The sequence below is a fragment of the Amia ocellicauda genome, chromosome 15 (assembly GCF_036373705.1).
Source record: "Amia ocellicauda isolate fAmiCal2 chromosome 15, fAmiCal2.hap1, whole genome shotgun sequence".
NCBI classification, from domain to species: Eukaryota; Metazoa; Chordata; class Actinopteri; order Amiiformes; family Amiidae; genus Amia; species Amia ocellicauda.
The window spans coordinates 11,910,558-11,926,931 of NC_089864.1; the positions used below are offsets into that span (position 1 = coordinate 11,910,558).

The window sequence follows — 16,374 nt, forward strand, 5'->3', positions numbered from 1 at the left end:
TGTAGTATAAATAGAAAATTGGGCCCAGAGGTTAGGTATAGTGATTTATGTAAAAATCCTAATTAATTATATGCTTTTTAAACTAGCTTGTCACTTGAAAAACAGATTTATAAGGTCACCCATGTGCCTCTGGTGTTTATTCTACAATTATTACAATACTGAACAGTTAATAGAGTATCAGTTGTTCTAGATGTTAGAAAAGTGCATGTATACAATGATAAAATAAATCATAATAGTATACCAAAGAAATATACAAAAAACACCCAATAATTTAAATTATGAAGCAAGATATAGTGTGTCAATATTCCACGACCACTGCTTATATCACATTTCATTGTGTGCCATCTAGTGGTCACTATCAAGGTTAATGGCTGATTTGACAGAGTAATAAATGTCCAAAGAGCTTGCATCACTGAGAGTACAAAAGAGAAAACTGAGATAGGAATATCATTATAATATAATACACCGTTTTTGGTTCATAATAATAGTAATAAATACCCACTGGAATAAATTGTAAATGTATTACAGTAGGTTTTTAAAAATGACTATATAGTGTTTTGGCCCTCTTGCAAAACGAATCACACCATTTTATCTTTTTAGGTTGGTTGGTGGATGTGACTGGGAACTACAAGTACATGTATTTTTGCTGTGGCGTCATTGTAATAATTGCAAGTATCTGGCTATTCATTGGGAATGCCATTAACTACAGACTGCTGGATAAGGAACGCAAGAGGGAACAGGAGCTGAAACAGGACGAAATTAATCACGACCACAAAGACGGGGACGCTGACTGCAAGAACAACTCAGAAGATGTGTCTGTGTCCCCCAAAAAACAGCCAGATGATTTAATGCAAAGAGAAACCAATATTTAGATCAGCACCTTTTAAATATGCAGTAACCGAATCCAATATCTCAAATTAATTCAGGTTTGAGCAGTTTTGCAACCAACTGTATTGACTGCTCTTTACTACCAAGCACTGCTGCCAAAGTAAGTTGTGTCTGTTATACATGTATTGTTAATTAAGGGGTTGGTATTACTGAAATCAAAACGCACAATCAAATTCAATACTGCATGTGTAAGCCATATGATTGTCATTGAAAATGGGGATATCTGTAGCCAAGTGAGGTTCACCGGATAAAAACTGCTTACTGGAGAAAAACAAAAAGCTGTCAGCAATATTTGAACTGTCTGCTGTCTAGTTGATGTACAGGAACAGGTGGATTCATTTTAAATATTAATAGCATATGGTCGTTCTTGAGAGAATGTCTGTTTCACATAAAACTTTCACCAATAATGTATTGCCTTAAATTTTCAAATGCAACTAAGAACACTTTAGTATTTTTTTCAGTATTGATTTAAAGAAAATAGAATCATTCCCTTTAAAAGGCTGATTATTGTTACCTTAGATTTTACTAAAAAATATTTTTTTAATTTTGATTATTTGTAATGCGTTCCTTAATTTCCTTCACAGTATCCATTTGTGTTGTTAAATTAGTACCACACGTTGTGTTCACGTCACTTCACATAAGCAAATGCCACATGGTTAAAGCTTTGAATCAATATACTGAACATATTAAGAACATGTTTTTTAAATATGCACTTAAAATAAAAACTTGAGTATTACACAATAAACCAATACATGAAGGGTGAACTGCTTTAGAATCTTTAGTTACTGATATGTATTTTTTATATCAACAACGGTATGCATGATATCAAGAACATGAATATTTATATCCAGAATTGAGACTTAAATGGTTGAATACAGCAGTGGCGTATTTTGATATTATACTAGTATCATCAATTAAAAATCTGTAGTACACTTTAAGTAACTACATGATGTTGATCAAATACATGTAACCACTCACACACTCAGTTTGTTAGTGAGATGTGGTCTGTTAATAGAAGACCTGGAAACACTCTCTGTAGGAAGTGATATCTGTAATAGTTTAATGGCAAACATACACTAGTCGTCTATATCGAGTGACGCCGCGGTTACCCTGCAGTGTCAAGGCTGATTTATACTTCTGCGTCTGCGTCTCTGCGTACATGCGTGGGCATCATACGCAGACGGTCGCATAGGTGTCTGCCAACATACTTGCACGTAATGTTGACGCGTGGATAGGGGGCAGTGTCGCATTAACACATCACAATCTACAGAAAACAAACACATTTTCTATGGTCCACATAGGATTGCATGGATGTAAATCAACACTGTTAATGACATGAAATGAAACATGCAATTTTCTACACATCATATATTCATTATTATCATTATTTATTGTATTAGATTTGCATCTGATATAGCGCTCATCTGATCGGCTCAGCAAGTTTCTAACTTTCCTTTGTAATTCAATCTTCATCATGTTGTAAACCCGGGTCCCTGGATCAATGCTTTGATCAGTCACTGTTTGATCATGAATCCTCATTGTTCATTCCATCCATGGAAAGCAACGTACATTTTACCTTTCATCCAAAATTTCCAAGCATGAAATCCATGGGCATTTCGTGGGATACAATGTGAATTATGTTCACGAAATGTGAATTATATTAACAAAATGTGCAGTTCGAGGGACAAAATTCTCATTATGTGCACAAATGCGTTTCGTGGATGAGGAGATGCATTTTAAATACTTTTGTATGTCACCACATCGTTTCTCTGACCTGCTGCAGTGCCTACAGCCAGACATCGTACACCGGTCGCCCCAGCACTGTGCGATTGGCCGCGGCTCTCAGAATCTCCTGGCTCAACCAGTCAGCGCTGGCTTGAGATTTCAGAGGAGTGCGCGTCGGCTCCTCTGCGAGCCTCTGCGGGCTACGCTTACCCAGAACCCCCTGCTCTGCATCACTATGAGGAGACACATTACCTACGCAGAAGTATTAATCGACAAATGTCTGTTAAATGCAGTTGCGAAAATTTATCTTTTTGAATTTGAGTCAGATCTGTTTCTTCATCTTCTTTCTCTCTTCTTATTCTCCTATTTCCTTATTTCTTTCCAAAACTAAAGACAACATGGAAATTGATTTTATTTAAGTTATTCTTTCTACAATTCATGTATGTCGTACAGTCCCTAGAATTGACAACATCCTCTGTAATTCCCCAGACTGGAGAAAGAACCGTCTTTCTTCAAACATCTCCTTCATTGGCAATACTGTATTACCTACAAATATTGGTAATGATTGTTTAATATAAGACTTGCCACTTAATGGCACCAAAATATTAATTAATTATCACTGTATCACTATAGCAATGTTAAAAATAAATGTTTTGTAATTGTAACCAATTTGACTTTGCCATGGGTATTTTATTATCACAGAACACTATGTGTGATCAAGGAATAGTTTTTAAAATAAAAGTGTTTTGTATCAAAGAGTCAAAGTGTTTTAAACTACAATAAACGTAAAGAAAATGTGGTAACACTAACAGTTCAACTTGGTGTATAAAGGACTGCTTTTTTCTCAGTGCTGGTTCATCTGTGCCAGCTAATTCAATCTATTAGCATCAGTGTATTGGGGGATTTAAAATCCTAAAGGAGATAGCAAAAACACCCAATCAGCTTTGATTGACGGGTGAGTCAAATTTGATTAAATCCAGACCCAAGTGTGGTAGATGAGGAAATAAACGGCCTAACCCCTATATTTAAAACAAATAAATGTGGCATTTAATGGTCTGTACATGTCCCATACAATGCCTTTGACCAGTCAACCATTGTGTTATAGATGTTGTTGTCCATCTGAAGATCAAGGTGATTATGTGGAGTAAATGGGAAAACAAATGACCAACTCCTATGTCTCCTTTATTGGATTTAGCAAAGCAGCTTAGTGGTATTTTTGAGATAAACAATATACTCCCTGTTAGTGCACTATTGCACAACTTGCTCTTCAATATTTCCCAGCTTATGTGTTGAGGAAGTGACTATCAGATAATACTGGGACCTTCAGATGGAAAATCATTAAAATAGTGATAAAGCAACAAAAGTGTGCATTGCTGCTACACACATTTGCAGATTAAATGTTTTTTTTTTACAAGAAAGAAGAAGCAATTACTTTTATACTTATAATTATGACTATCATTATCTATTAAAAAATATTTGGTGAGCAATTGTGTAACTGGTTCAAAGTACAAAAAGAAAAATCTTAATGGTATACACCACCACTAGTAATGTCTTCACTGCAAATATGGAATTGGGAATAAGAAACTAAAGCATCTGATGAAATTAATTATAATATTTCCTTGTTCCTAAATTCCTTGTCAAGCTTTATTACAGTCATTTAGTAACTAAATTGCTCAATATAGCATAGAATTTTATGGGATTAATTCTGCATCTAGATTAATTAGTTTATATGTTTATAGTAATAATATCATAATAATAATAAAAATATCTACAGCTGCAGAATAAAATAAAATAAAAATATCCTTTACAGTTCCATGAGATACCATAGTTTGGATTAATACAGGAATGATGAAGAAACTTTTCAGTATACAGTACTTACTTCTATTCCTTCCAACTGGTATCGTAGGGTTTTGAAATCACTCCTCCATCTTACTGGTATTTTTAATTCCACACACATGAAGTTGATTCATCCTCTACACTCCTCCTCCAGGTCTTCTGACTTTTCCTTCTTCTTCTTTTTGCCTTGGGGGTCCCCTCTTGACACAGGTATTGGCATTTTGCTACTTATGTTTGTGATACATATGGCACCTCCCACTACAGTTGTATTTATGGTTGTCATTAAACCTGTTTGATACAGAAGATGAAGTTATTTCTCAGTGTTTTGCGAATGTGTTATCTTCACTGGTGTGAGAAGGCTAATTTGCGTTAATATTAGAGGGATTAAAAACTAGAGTAATATTACTAAATATAAATATATTAAATTTGTTATTTAAAATAAAAAAATAAAAGCATAAGGCAATGATCCAATTAAAAAATATAAATATTTGAAACCCATAGTATTTCTGTTAATAAAGTACACATTTTAAATGATTCATTATAATCCTTCTGTGGAAAAAATTACAATTCTTAAATTAATGTAAGCCATTTAAAAAAGTTTGCTGCTCCAAGCATATTGAGAGATAAGATATTTAGTTTGGTTTCAGATAATGGGGAACAGATGGGAAGAGGAGACATGAATACTAAGAAACATTCCCTGCATCTGTACAGTCAAATTAATGTCATATATATATATATATATATGTGTGTTACCATTGCAGTAGAACTGGGCTGTATTCCAACAGTAGTCAGCTAATCCTTTAATAAAACAATCAGAATATTTATTTTTAGTTTATTTTTCTATTGATTATAGTGTAATATATTTTTTAATATGTTTTATTCAGAGAATGTTTCCAGCTATGTTTAAAAGAGAATCCATATGAATGTGCACATCCAACAAGCAACTGAAATACATAAATAAATATAATACATATAAATAAAGTAAATATATATAGCCACTGATCTGTGCCACGTGTTTTTCTTTATTTACTTACTTTACTAATTGTTAAGAATCATTGATCGGTTATTACTGAAGTTTGTATTTTTATAGTTGTAACTTATTGATATTTATGTTTAATGAACATGTCTGATCTTCTGTTTATGTTATAGCACATGTGAAGAAATTTGATGAATGATGATGCTGTAATTTCTACCAAACAAAATTGGGGATCAAATTAGTTTAATATTATTGGAAAGCAAAGTAAAATGAGGGTAAATATTATCACTAATCTTTATTTTATGTTTCATTGTTTTTACAAATGTTTAAAAAAAATAAGACAATATGATTACCATTTTAGAAGATATTTTTTATTCCATCAACTACTTAAAATTATATAACAGTTTGTGACACAATGTTTCAGAAACCTATATTTAGATAAGAGTAAAGGGATTGTCCTATTGCATACACAAGCACAATGATTATCCATCGACTAATTAATACAAAAATCAGCATACTTTTCCTTTCATTAAAAATTCAACAGAATTTGTGTTTTGTATTTATTTGGTGAACAATGCTTCTTTTTTTCCTTTTTTGTGTATGTGACCTTTGTAAGATCCACACAAATGTCACTCTCACAAACCAAGACATTATTATTTATTTATTTATTATTTTTGTGTGTGGAAAATAACTTAACAGTGGGAACATATAACACTTTGGTTACATTTTAAGCTAATGTGCTATTCAGGTATATACTCAATTAATTTAGGTACATTAGTGATTAATATTTGATCAGCTTTATTTATTATGACAGAACAAACAGAAGAAATACAAAGTGCCTGAGATATTATGCAATGTTAGTATCATCCCCACCTCAGAAACTGCCTAGTTCAATTGAACACTGATACAGGGTGACTCATTGTTGTTGACATTACATAAAGTCAGACGTACCACTGGTTTCAAAGAAGACATTGTGAGTAAAGCATGTATTCATGTTTTCTTAATACAGTTATTTTAAAATAAGCAATTAACAGTTTCCCAAAGAGGAAAATTCAATTATTTTCCTGTATTTTTTTTTTCCTCCATCAAGATGAAAGACCACTGCATTTTTCCACCACAGCTTCAATCAGTATGCTGCACAGAAGGAATAAAGTCTCTCTATATATATAATTAACTCTAACTACTATTATTTTCTACATAGTATTACAATTATGTGCGTCTTGACTGCTTTATCATGTTCCAGAGCTAAACTTTTAATGTTTAAGAATTGGTCTCACATTGAATGATTTCTGGTCGTCTGTGCAAGGTGTTTGTTTGACTTCACTCAGCGGGCGTTTGGCTGCACGCTATGTCAATCACAGACAATTCAGTTCCACAGTTGCATGCCCGGGGTACTTTATCTTTGTCAGTTCTTTGTATTGCCCTTGCAGCTAGCCAGTCATATAAGTAAAGGAGTGTTGCATTGCCTTGACAATGAGAGGCAACTTCCAGCATCCTCAAAGAAGGTGACATGACCAGATTTTGTACAGACAGACCTGCTTGTGTTTTATATTTTGTTTTACATGCTGTATTTCTTTATGTTTTCATGTATGTATGTGTCCAATCATTATTTCCTTATTAATTTCAAACTTGCAATGCAATGAGAGAGAGAGTTGCCTTCGTGGGAGGTTTGTCCGCTGCCTACTTAAAGAGTGCGTCACATAAACTCTTTGGCTCATCAACTAGAAGCAACTGAATGAGACCACCTCAGACATCAGACGCTTTATAACTCTTAATCAATGCAGAATTGCACATAGTTAATAGTTTGTGTCAACATCTCATCATTTTAGCTCTGTCTTGTTAAGCTTTATGTTATTATGGTCACTTTGTAACATCAGGTGTCCCCCACAATGTGTTTCATACATCTATAGGCCTGAGCAGTCAGGATTCCTGTGCTTTCTGAGGAGGAGTTTCTGTTAATATTTCCCTACCGAGAATAAACGGAACAGTGTCAAGGTGAAAAAATAGGTCAGTACAGCCACTGCGAAATGGAAAAATCTGGTTACACTGCTACGTGCTATCATTCAGTGCAAACCCCTGTGCAAATGCAAAGCTCTACTTTGGAGGAGTGATGCAACCTTGCTACTGAAATATGAACAATGAGGTTTATTTTATCAAGGCACCCCTGAGCCCACGAAACACAAGCACACCCAATGGTTGTAAAAGCAGGATAAAGTTGAAGTAAATCGTTGCGATTGAGCACATCCAAAATGAGCTTTAGGAAAGGAAATCATGTATGTAACAGTTCTTAAAAACATTCAGATGTAAAAGCATTGGTTGTTGGCTATTTCTTATTTAAAAAATAGGTCCAAAGTCTCAGCATCTCAGCAAAGGCCTAATTTTACTCTGAAAGCACAAGAGGAATAGTTTGTTGTATTTCTTCCTCTAGTAGAATCTATACCAGGAGCTGCTGTGAAGGAGGTGTGTGGCATGAAGGAGGGATGCAAAGCAATGCATGCTGGGAAAGTGTGTTTGTTGCCGAATACTTATGCTTGGGAAGGTGTAAGTCAGGCACAAGAATATGTTCTTCTGTGTCCACAATATGAAATGACTTGACCAGGACCATTTAATATGAAAATGTGCATTATTTTGCTTCTTATTCTGACACATGATAAATACTACCTGTAAAGTTATAACAAGTTACACCTGACTCATAATCTTACAATTTGGGAAGAAATGGGGTGACTGGATTTGCACTGTTATAAAATACCTTTTTTCGAATTGCAGATATATTGTTCAGTCTAGCACAACTGATGGATGTATCCTCAGGCAGAGTTTGAGGCTACATTTTAATGGGGCATGAACTTTGGGTCATTAGCTTCCTAACTTGGAAGTAATTCTATGTTATGTGACAGATATGTTGATGTTTAATGTATGATCTGTATTCATTTAAAAAAAAGGGACACAAAAAACAGGTGGAAGACATTGAGATAGATCAGTAATAATTCTGAACTTGGATTTATTCATCATAGACACCAGCAAGGGAATGAATTTGGGTGGAACGTTTGTGTCTGGAGATGCTCATTATTTAATACAAATCAAAGAAAGCTGTTGTCATTACTTCTGGTTTCATTTTAGGGGAACACATATCTTAAGAAGTATTGTAGTTCTTTTGCACATGAGGTGTCTTAATTGGGCAGTAGAGGATTCTCTGCACATGATGTCCAAAGCAGCGGACGAGACCTTGATTCACATCTGATTTCTGTGCATGTAATTTAGATACAACTGTTGAACATCTACCAGTCACACACAATGTATAAAAGGCACTCATCTATACCTTGTGACTTATTCTACTTCTGTGCATGTGACAAATGTAAATTAAGCTTTTCAAACTCTTAATTAGTTATAAAATGCATACATATGAGAATACATTTTCCATAACAAGGAGTATAGCTTATAACTGTATAACATCTGCATGTGTTCTATATATAGGAAGTCAATGTTAACTGTGAAAAACAAATCTACATCCAACTGTTTAACCAATGATAGGGAGTGGTAAGAATAATTATTATTTTGTGGTCTATGAAAAATCTATGATGCAGTATGCAGTGACTCCGTTGTGTTCCAACACACAGAATGACTTTCATATTAAAAATTAAAGCCAGATTAATCTACAAAGTGTTCAGATCCATGCAACATAGCTTTACATAGCCTTAGCTTTAATCAAGGTGAATTTTGAAAGGATTGTTTGTTTATTTATTTGATTGAGCAAAGCCCCAAAGGGTATCTACAGTAGCTGCATTTCCCTGCAGGTCATCAAATTATGTATTCATAAAGCTCAACAGTCTGTTCTTCAAGCTAATGTCACCAATGTGAAAGTTGACAGTGTTTTTGTAATGGGATTAAAAGGTGTTTGTGTGTTTCAAATTGTAATTCGAATGGTGTCAACAGATCATCCCATTAATGGTAAATATAACATATAAAGCGTTCAGTCCCAAAACATGTGATTATACTTTTCTTTAAAGGCCTCAACCATTGGAAGGCCATACATGTACATTTGCATGAACCTTTCCAATTGTGAGTCTTAATTTTTAAATGTTTGCATTTAACCTTCATTTAATATTGTAACCTGCATTCTCTGTGTATTGCTATGGCGGAGAGTGCCTTCAGAAGTCCTCACGCCTTGGGGCAAACACTGATGCATTCAGGTGCACATCCGTCTCTGCTGTCAGATTCCTACTGAGATCTGGCAGGTTTACAGTTCTTCACAGACGCCTTTGTAGGTGATGTCTTTTAGTTAGTTACTTTATGGCCGTAAAAGCTGGGGATTATTGCACATATGTATAATGCTTGTTACATTTTGCAATCTCAGTCTGTTGTTTTTGAGAACCTCCATAAATGTGTCCCTTAATGTATGCATCTCTACTTGTATCCTTGTTTATCTATCTATCTAACTTTAAATATTTATCTATATCAGCTTCATTGACATTTCCTTGGAGTATTGAAACCTCCACACTCACTCATACAACAATGTGTATGGAATAGTGCAGGGCTGCAGATTTAAAGATGTGTTACTATATTTGTGTCATATAAACATAGATGCTAAAGGGATCAGATATCACACAAAATAAAACAGCATGTCTGGAAATAAAAAACTAGTGTGTGAAATATCTCAAATATGCACTTGATTGTGTTATGGTATTTATGTTACTTCACTTCTTTGGTTTGTACCCACATCACATTCCCTGTTTGTATTTCCTGTACACTTCCTGAAATTATAATTTCAAAGTTTTTTTATCTTCTCTACGAGACTCGCTAAATTCCCCCACTGATCGGTATTCTGCTGGGATGTTCCCTTCAACACATTTGACCTATTTTTGAAATGACTACGTTCTCAGAAATGAATTGCATTTGTCACCTGCCATAACAATCCATACCTGCTTGATTTCTCTGATCTGCAACTAAACCTTTCTGTTTTCCTCATTGAGACAAGGTACAGAATGTAGGCTGAATTCCTTCTCAGTAAGTGTTCGGAGTGAACATTAATCCTACACAGATAGTGTTGAATGTAATCTGATAATGTGCTTTTTATATTGATCCTGGAAAGCAGGTACAACAATCTGAAATATCAAAAGTAGTATTAGGAGTATCAAAAATATAAATTAGTGTTTTTGTTTTATTTTTGTTTTTTCTTTAAATGTAACTCCTGTATGAAACATTCATTAAAACATAACCTTTATATTTATCTGTGTTTTGCTAAACTAATCAAGATGTCTTTTTTTCTAAGTGCTACCATTTCAGCTCTTGCCAAGATTTCCAATGCATGATTCAAAGAGCTGTATTTAAAATTTCTGGATGGCCTCCAAATCACATATCGTATCCCCCATTAAAAGTGCTTTTGACTTCAACAGATTATCTAGGAAACTTACAATAAGTATTTATTTATGTTATAAGAGTAATTAAGCATAAGTTTGGATTTTGGTGTTAGGTAGGGTTTGGGTTCTGACCACTGCTAGTTCTAAAAAGTCATAACGCAACAGCTGTCCAACACCAACAAATGAAGCTACATGGTGACCTTCAAGCATTCACCCATCCTGCCCCAGTCTTTTCAGGGCCAACCCAAAGAGGATGAGAGGTGGATTAATGATCAACATATAGGACACACCCTCAAAGGTTGACAGTTCACCAATTTTTCAGAACATCTGACACTAATTCCATTTCCTTACAAAATACAATAACACTCCTGCTTTCATATCTAAGATGTAATTGTTCCTCAGATCTATTATCTTATCTCTGATGGGTTTCTTAATGGCATCTACATTAGCCATTGCACCATGCCTACTCATCTAAATTCAACATCTCATCTGACCTTACCTATCAGAGAGTAATAATGATATTCTTACTTGTCCACATTCCTGCGGAAGTAATCTATTTCTAGCATTAAACTCCACCCCGAGATTCCCTTATAATGTTATACCAGTTAATATGTAGGTAATTGAATTCTGTTCTGAGTTAACAGACCTTCCTGTTTTATTAAAAACTCCCTCTGGAGTAGATCTCTACACAGTCTTCAGAAAACACAGAAGAATAACTTTGTTTTCTCTTCCAAACATTTCTTAAACCACGCTATTAGATTTATAATGTAAGTTGGAGGTGGTTTGTGATCTGGTTCCAGAGTGCAAATACAAATAAAGTGATTTATAGGTATGGATTATACTGGATATACTTATTTTTTGTTACATTCAACCAAGAAATTGCATAATCCAGCACAAGCTATGCCCTCAAATGCCTTATATAAATACAGGTCTAAAATTCAGGAGTAATTTGCCATTCTAAGCTGTTCTTCATTGTGACATTGGATATTAATATAGTTCACAAATGTATCAAGTTATGCAGGGGTCCTCACTTATGTTCTTGTCAAACATTGAATTTGACCACATTTTGGTAAAGAAAAAACACATCTGATTATTTTAAAATAACTATTATTAGAAGTCAGATTTTTAATTTTGCTTACCCCAAAAAATATGAATATTAATGAATTTCACTGATTCTCCCACAGAATAAATCAGAAATACAAGACTACAATGAATCTCATAATCAAGGTCAAGGTTTTGAAAAACATTCTTAACTACGGATTGGCTTCAGTTGATGTCTAAATCTTATTATACTGCTTTGACATGAGATTTTGGTCTGAGTTTCAGATGCTTCATTATAAAGTGTCTCGGCAGCCGCTCCTCCCACCCAGAGAACATCTGAAAGCTCTTATGTGTCTGTGAGAAAATACAAATAAACAAGATACTATTTTCTTTATATATGCCTCGTGAGAATATACTCCCTTTTTTAATATTCTGAAAGAAGCTTTAATTTACAATGCCTTGAAGTCAATGATGGTCTTCAGATTTCAGGACCTGCATAAGCCTGTATAATGTTACCACCAAGAAAAAAATAGGTAAGAAGAAGAAGTCAGATATTTAACTTAAATACAGGAATATTTGATAAGCAACATTTCCAAATGACTATATTGTAAAGGTTAATCAAGGTATTTCTTTCCGCTATTTTATAACATTGATATATCCAGGGCTATATTGACAGAGCACACTTGGACTTGGGTTGGCTCAAAGCTTGGCTAGGGTTTCTTTGGCTTGCTATTCAGCAATTCCTGTGGCTTGCTGGGTGTTTGCGCTTACAGTTTTATTACTGAGGGTTAGTCATCCTCGCAAAAACCCCACAACTCTAAGATTCGTACTGTTTGCTCACGATTTTAAGGAAAGCAGATGGCGGGGCTGGATTACCCTCGTTAGTATGAGGACTGGAGCAGTAAAATGGAATTATTAAGAACTACAAATTCCAAATGTGTGTGTGTATAACAATCAAATCGAGACTTATTAACCAATTAAGGGAATCAAATATTATAATACACATCAGTAAAAGTGGCAAAACAATTCAATTTCAACACAAGGCACTGTCCAGAATCTAATCAAGCTAAAACTAGAGCTGATTGTCTCACTAAAAGCTTGCAGTTGGGGAATACAATTTTCAATCACTTGAAGAGGCTTCACAAGTGTTTTTTTTATTTATTTTTTTGCTTTACATTTCTGCTACATTTCTATTACAATCATTTTATTTTATTCCATTCACACTTCTTTTTCACATTGCAATATAATGTCTATATTCTTCACATGGAGAAATAAGTTCAATAATTTTGTGTCAGCTTGCTTTCTAAGCTCCAATTAATTGCAATAATGAACAGAAATCAAAATCATTATAGATTTGCTCCACAGGTAAGAATATCAGCAATAATAATAATAATAATAATAATAATAATAATAATAATAATAATAATAATAATAATGTTATATTATTATAATAAGTGTTATTATTAATCATATTATTATTTAATTGCAGTGTTATGTGTTGTCCCTTTAACTTTGTGACACAATTGAATTTACCTGAAACATATATCTTTGTTTTTACCTAACATTTGGAGAGCTTCAAAGTATGCACAATCACAGTATTTTAAAATAAAATTAATTACATGGTAAATGTAACATCTTGACACAATATACAAACAAAGATATAAGACAGATATCAAATTATTGTCAAGGGTTTGAACACTAGTTTTTACCAATTTATGTAGAAGCTTATATAGCAGTTCATTTAAAACATAGTTTAAGAAGTGTATATATACATAGAGACTGGTAATGATTACCCAGCAGCCTTATGCTTACCACTCGTACACAGGCAATTATATCAGTTTCAGTTTATATTACTAGACAATTATTCCTGTAGGTGATCTTAACATTTACATTAACATTTTACCAATGTCACCAATCATTATACATCTCTGAATTCAGTTCAGCCAGCGACATGAGACCAATGACTCATATGAGAAGTGATGCTTTGGGCTGAATAGCAAAGACTTTATCTCTGTCCATGAAAAGATGTGTAGCACTGCTTTCTGAATCATTATGAGAAGAACATGATTCATCCTCTGTATTTGTCAAAAAAAGTTTGTCTGGGCTCATAAGGTCAAACACACTGCTTATTGTTTCATTGTGCCAAATGTTAAGGTATCAGATTTGTACACAGCTAATTAAAGAGAAAATAATCACAATTCTAATGACAAATTTCTGTTTTTAACATACAGATTAAAATCTTATTGAAATGTAAGGATAGCTTTCTAAGATTTGAATAATAATCATCATAATAATTATTATTATATTACTAATAATGTATTTATACATTTTACTCCATAAAACTTTACATTCAAAATGTACATATTTCAGTGCATTTACTCACTACATAAGTCAAAAGCTGATGCAACATGAAGAGAGATGCAGATGTCCAGAAATTTCCACATGTGACACCTAGAGGGCACCCTTATCTTGATTTTATACTAATTCAGGACACCTTGATTACTCTTTTTTTCTGCTTCTTAAAAATTATTTTGTGGTGCTGCATTGTAATATATGTGCTGCTCATGTTGTTTTGATGTTTTGTAACAAAAATAAGTGAATTGTGTCAGCAGCCTAGTTTTAGCTTTAGCTGATTATGCATAATCCCAGATGAAATAACACAATAACAACATATTACAAATAAAAATAATAATTAGAAAACAAACATATCAATGAAAAGCTGCAGATTGTTTAATAAAGAGTTGTAATTTCAATTCAAAAGCAAGCTTGGAAAGGGCACATTTATAAACAATCAATAAGTGTACTTTACAATAATCCAAATATGTATTCCACAGTATTATGTTACAAAATGGCAACCTTTGCAAATTAATCTAGGATAACATAATACTGACATTTGTTTTCATAAAACTATATATTTTTGTATGTGTGTATATGTAGTACCACAGAAATATTCAAATAATTTGCTCTGGCACCTCAGACCCAAACTCAGACCCAAATGGCAACATGCTCAGGGTGGTTTTATTTATTTGTATGGTTGATTTTTGATCAGCCATCTTACTTTGCATATTTTGGATGACTGAAGCTAATATAATGTCTTTTAGTAGGCCAACACAGGGGCCAAGAAAGACTGATATTTAAAGGTTTATAGATTTTTTCATAGATTTTTTATTCAATCATGGTTATGACAGAAGCTGAAGCATCCAACCATTATAATTTTTGGTGACTAATTTGATGTGGCACAAAAACATGTTAAACTATGGTATCCACTCTCAGAGGATGTTGTTATGTGGATGTAAAAGCTCTGGGTTTGATTAAATAGAAAAGGAGGTTGCCAGTATCTGAGTTTCTTGATTGATTTTATTTCTTTACTTATCAGAGTGTTTTTTTGAATTTTTTAAAATAATTTTGGATCTTGTAATTGTGGGATGAGTAGGCCCCTACCTTTTTACATTTTTTTTAAATTGTAATTCAACTCCTATTCCCTAGATGTCCCTGTAGCCTCTCAAGTTATGGTAATTGAATTCACAATTAAGAAATCAACAAATGGCACTTTGAATAATTAGAAAAATAAAAACAAATTATGATGAGTATAAAGGGTAATTGAAAACATTGATGGGCTAACAGAAACATCTCCAGACCTAAGAGTCAGAACTTGTCATTTATCTTTAGATCACACTTGAAAGTCAACAAAATAATGACTATTATCACTGAAAAAAAAAACACAGAAATTGAAAGTCTGAGATTGACAGGGGAAAGAAAATTATGTGGACAAGATTTTTGGTTTGACAGAGGCATTTGTTTATGCTGATATTCCCCTGGAAAAAATTATCCCGAAATACAACAAATGTAATAAATTCAGAAGCATTTTGTACAGCAGGTCCACTGAAAAGGGAATATCTACACCAAATTGTTGATTTATACCAGACAAAAACTGTTAAATATGTCTGCCAGTGTACCTGTAGTTACTGATTAGTCCACAGATGCAGATATCACTATGTTTTACAAATTTAGCTTGTTCTACAATGACTATCGAATCCCTCAAAACTTAAATTAGCTTAATATTAGCTGATACATAAAATCTGCAATCTGTGAATTTCACACAGCATTGTAAAATGTTTAAACAAATTTGAATTTATTTTTAATAATGTGACTGGATGTCTCCGATACTGATCAAGGCACACAACGACATTCTTCAACAACATAATTCAATATATTAGAAAAAAAGTTTGCAATGAGAGGAGGTCATTTGACCCATTGTGCCATTTGACTTGTAAAATCCACATAACAGCCCTTGACAGCAATATCACGGCAAATCATTTCCTGAAAGCAGACAAGCTGGTTGAAACTTTTGAAAATGTATATGCATTGCCCAAGCAGAGAACTGTATTTTAAAGACCACCTGACAGAAGCAATCCAGCAGGAGGTCTGTGCTTTACCCATAAAGTTGCCACCTGAGCCACACACAACATGACGGGGGGCTTGGTATTCTGCTGCTGAATACATTCCTTTTGAGGCAGGTTTTGTGGAAAATCAAAAGCAAATTTCACTGTAGTG

The 16,374-nt window shown here is 33.7% G+C and overlaps 1 protein-coding gene across 1 annotated transcript in view; it reads left to right on the forward strand.

Annotated features, from left to right (window-relative positions):
* LOC136771475 (monocarboxylate transporter 2) overlaps positions 1-5,447 on the forward strand; it is a 28,664-nt gene extending 23,217 nt beyond the window's left edge. Inside the window, exon 5 of the mRNA XM_066723809.1 lies at positions 601-5,447. Coding sequence (XP_066579906.1) covers positions 601-872 — 272 coding nt within the window. The 3' untranslated portion in view covers positions 873-5,447. The remainder of the gene's footprint in view (positions 1-600) is intronic.
* The last annotated feature ends 10,927 nt before the right edge of the window (positions 5,448-16,374 follow it).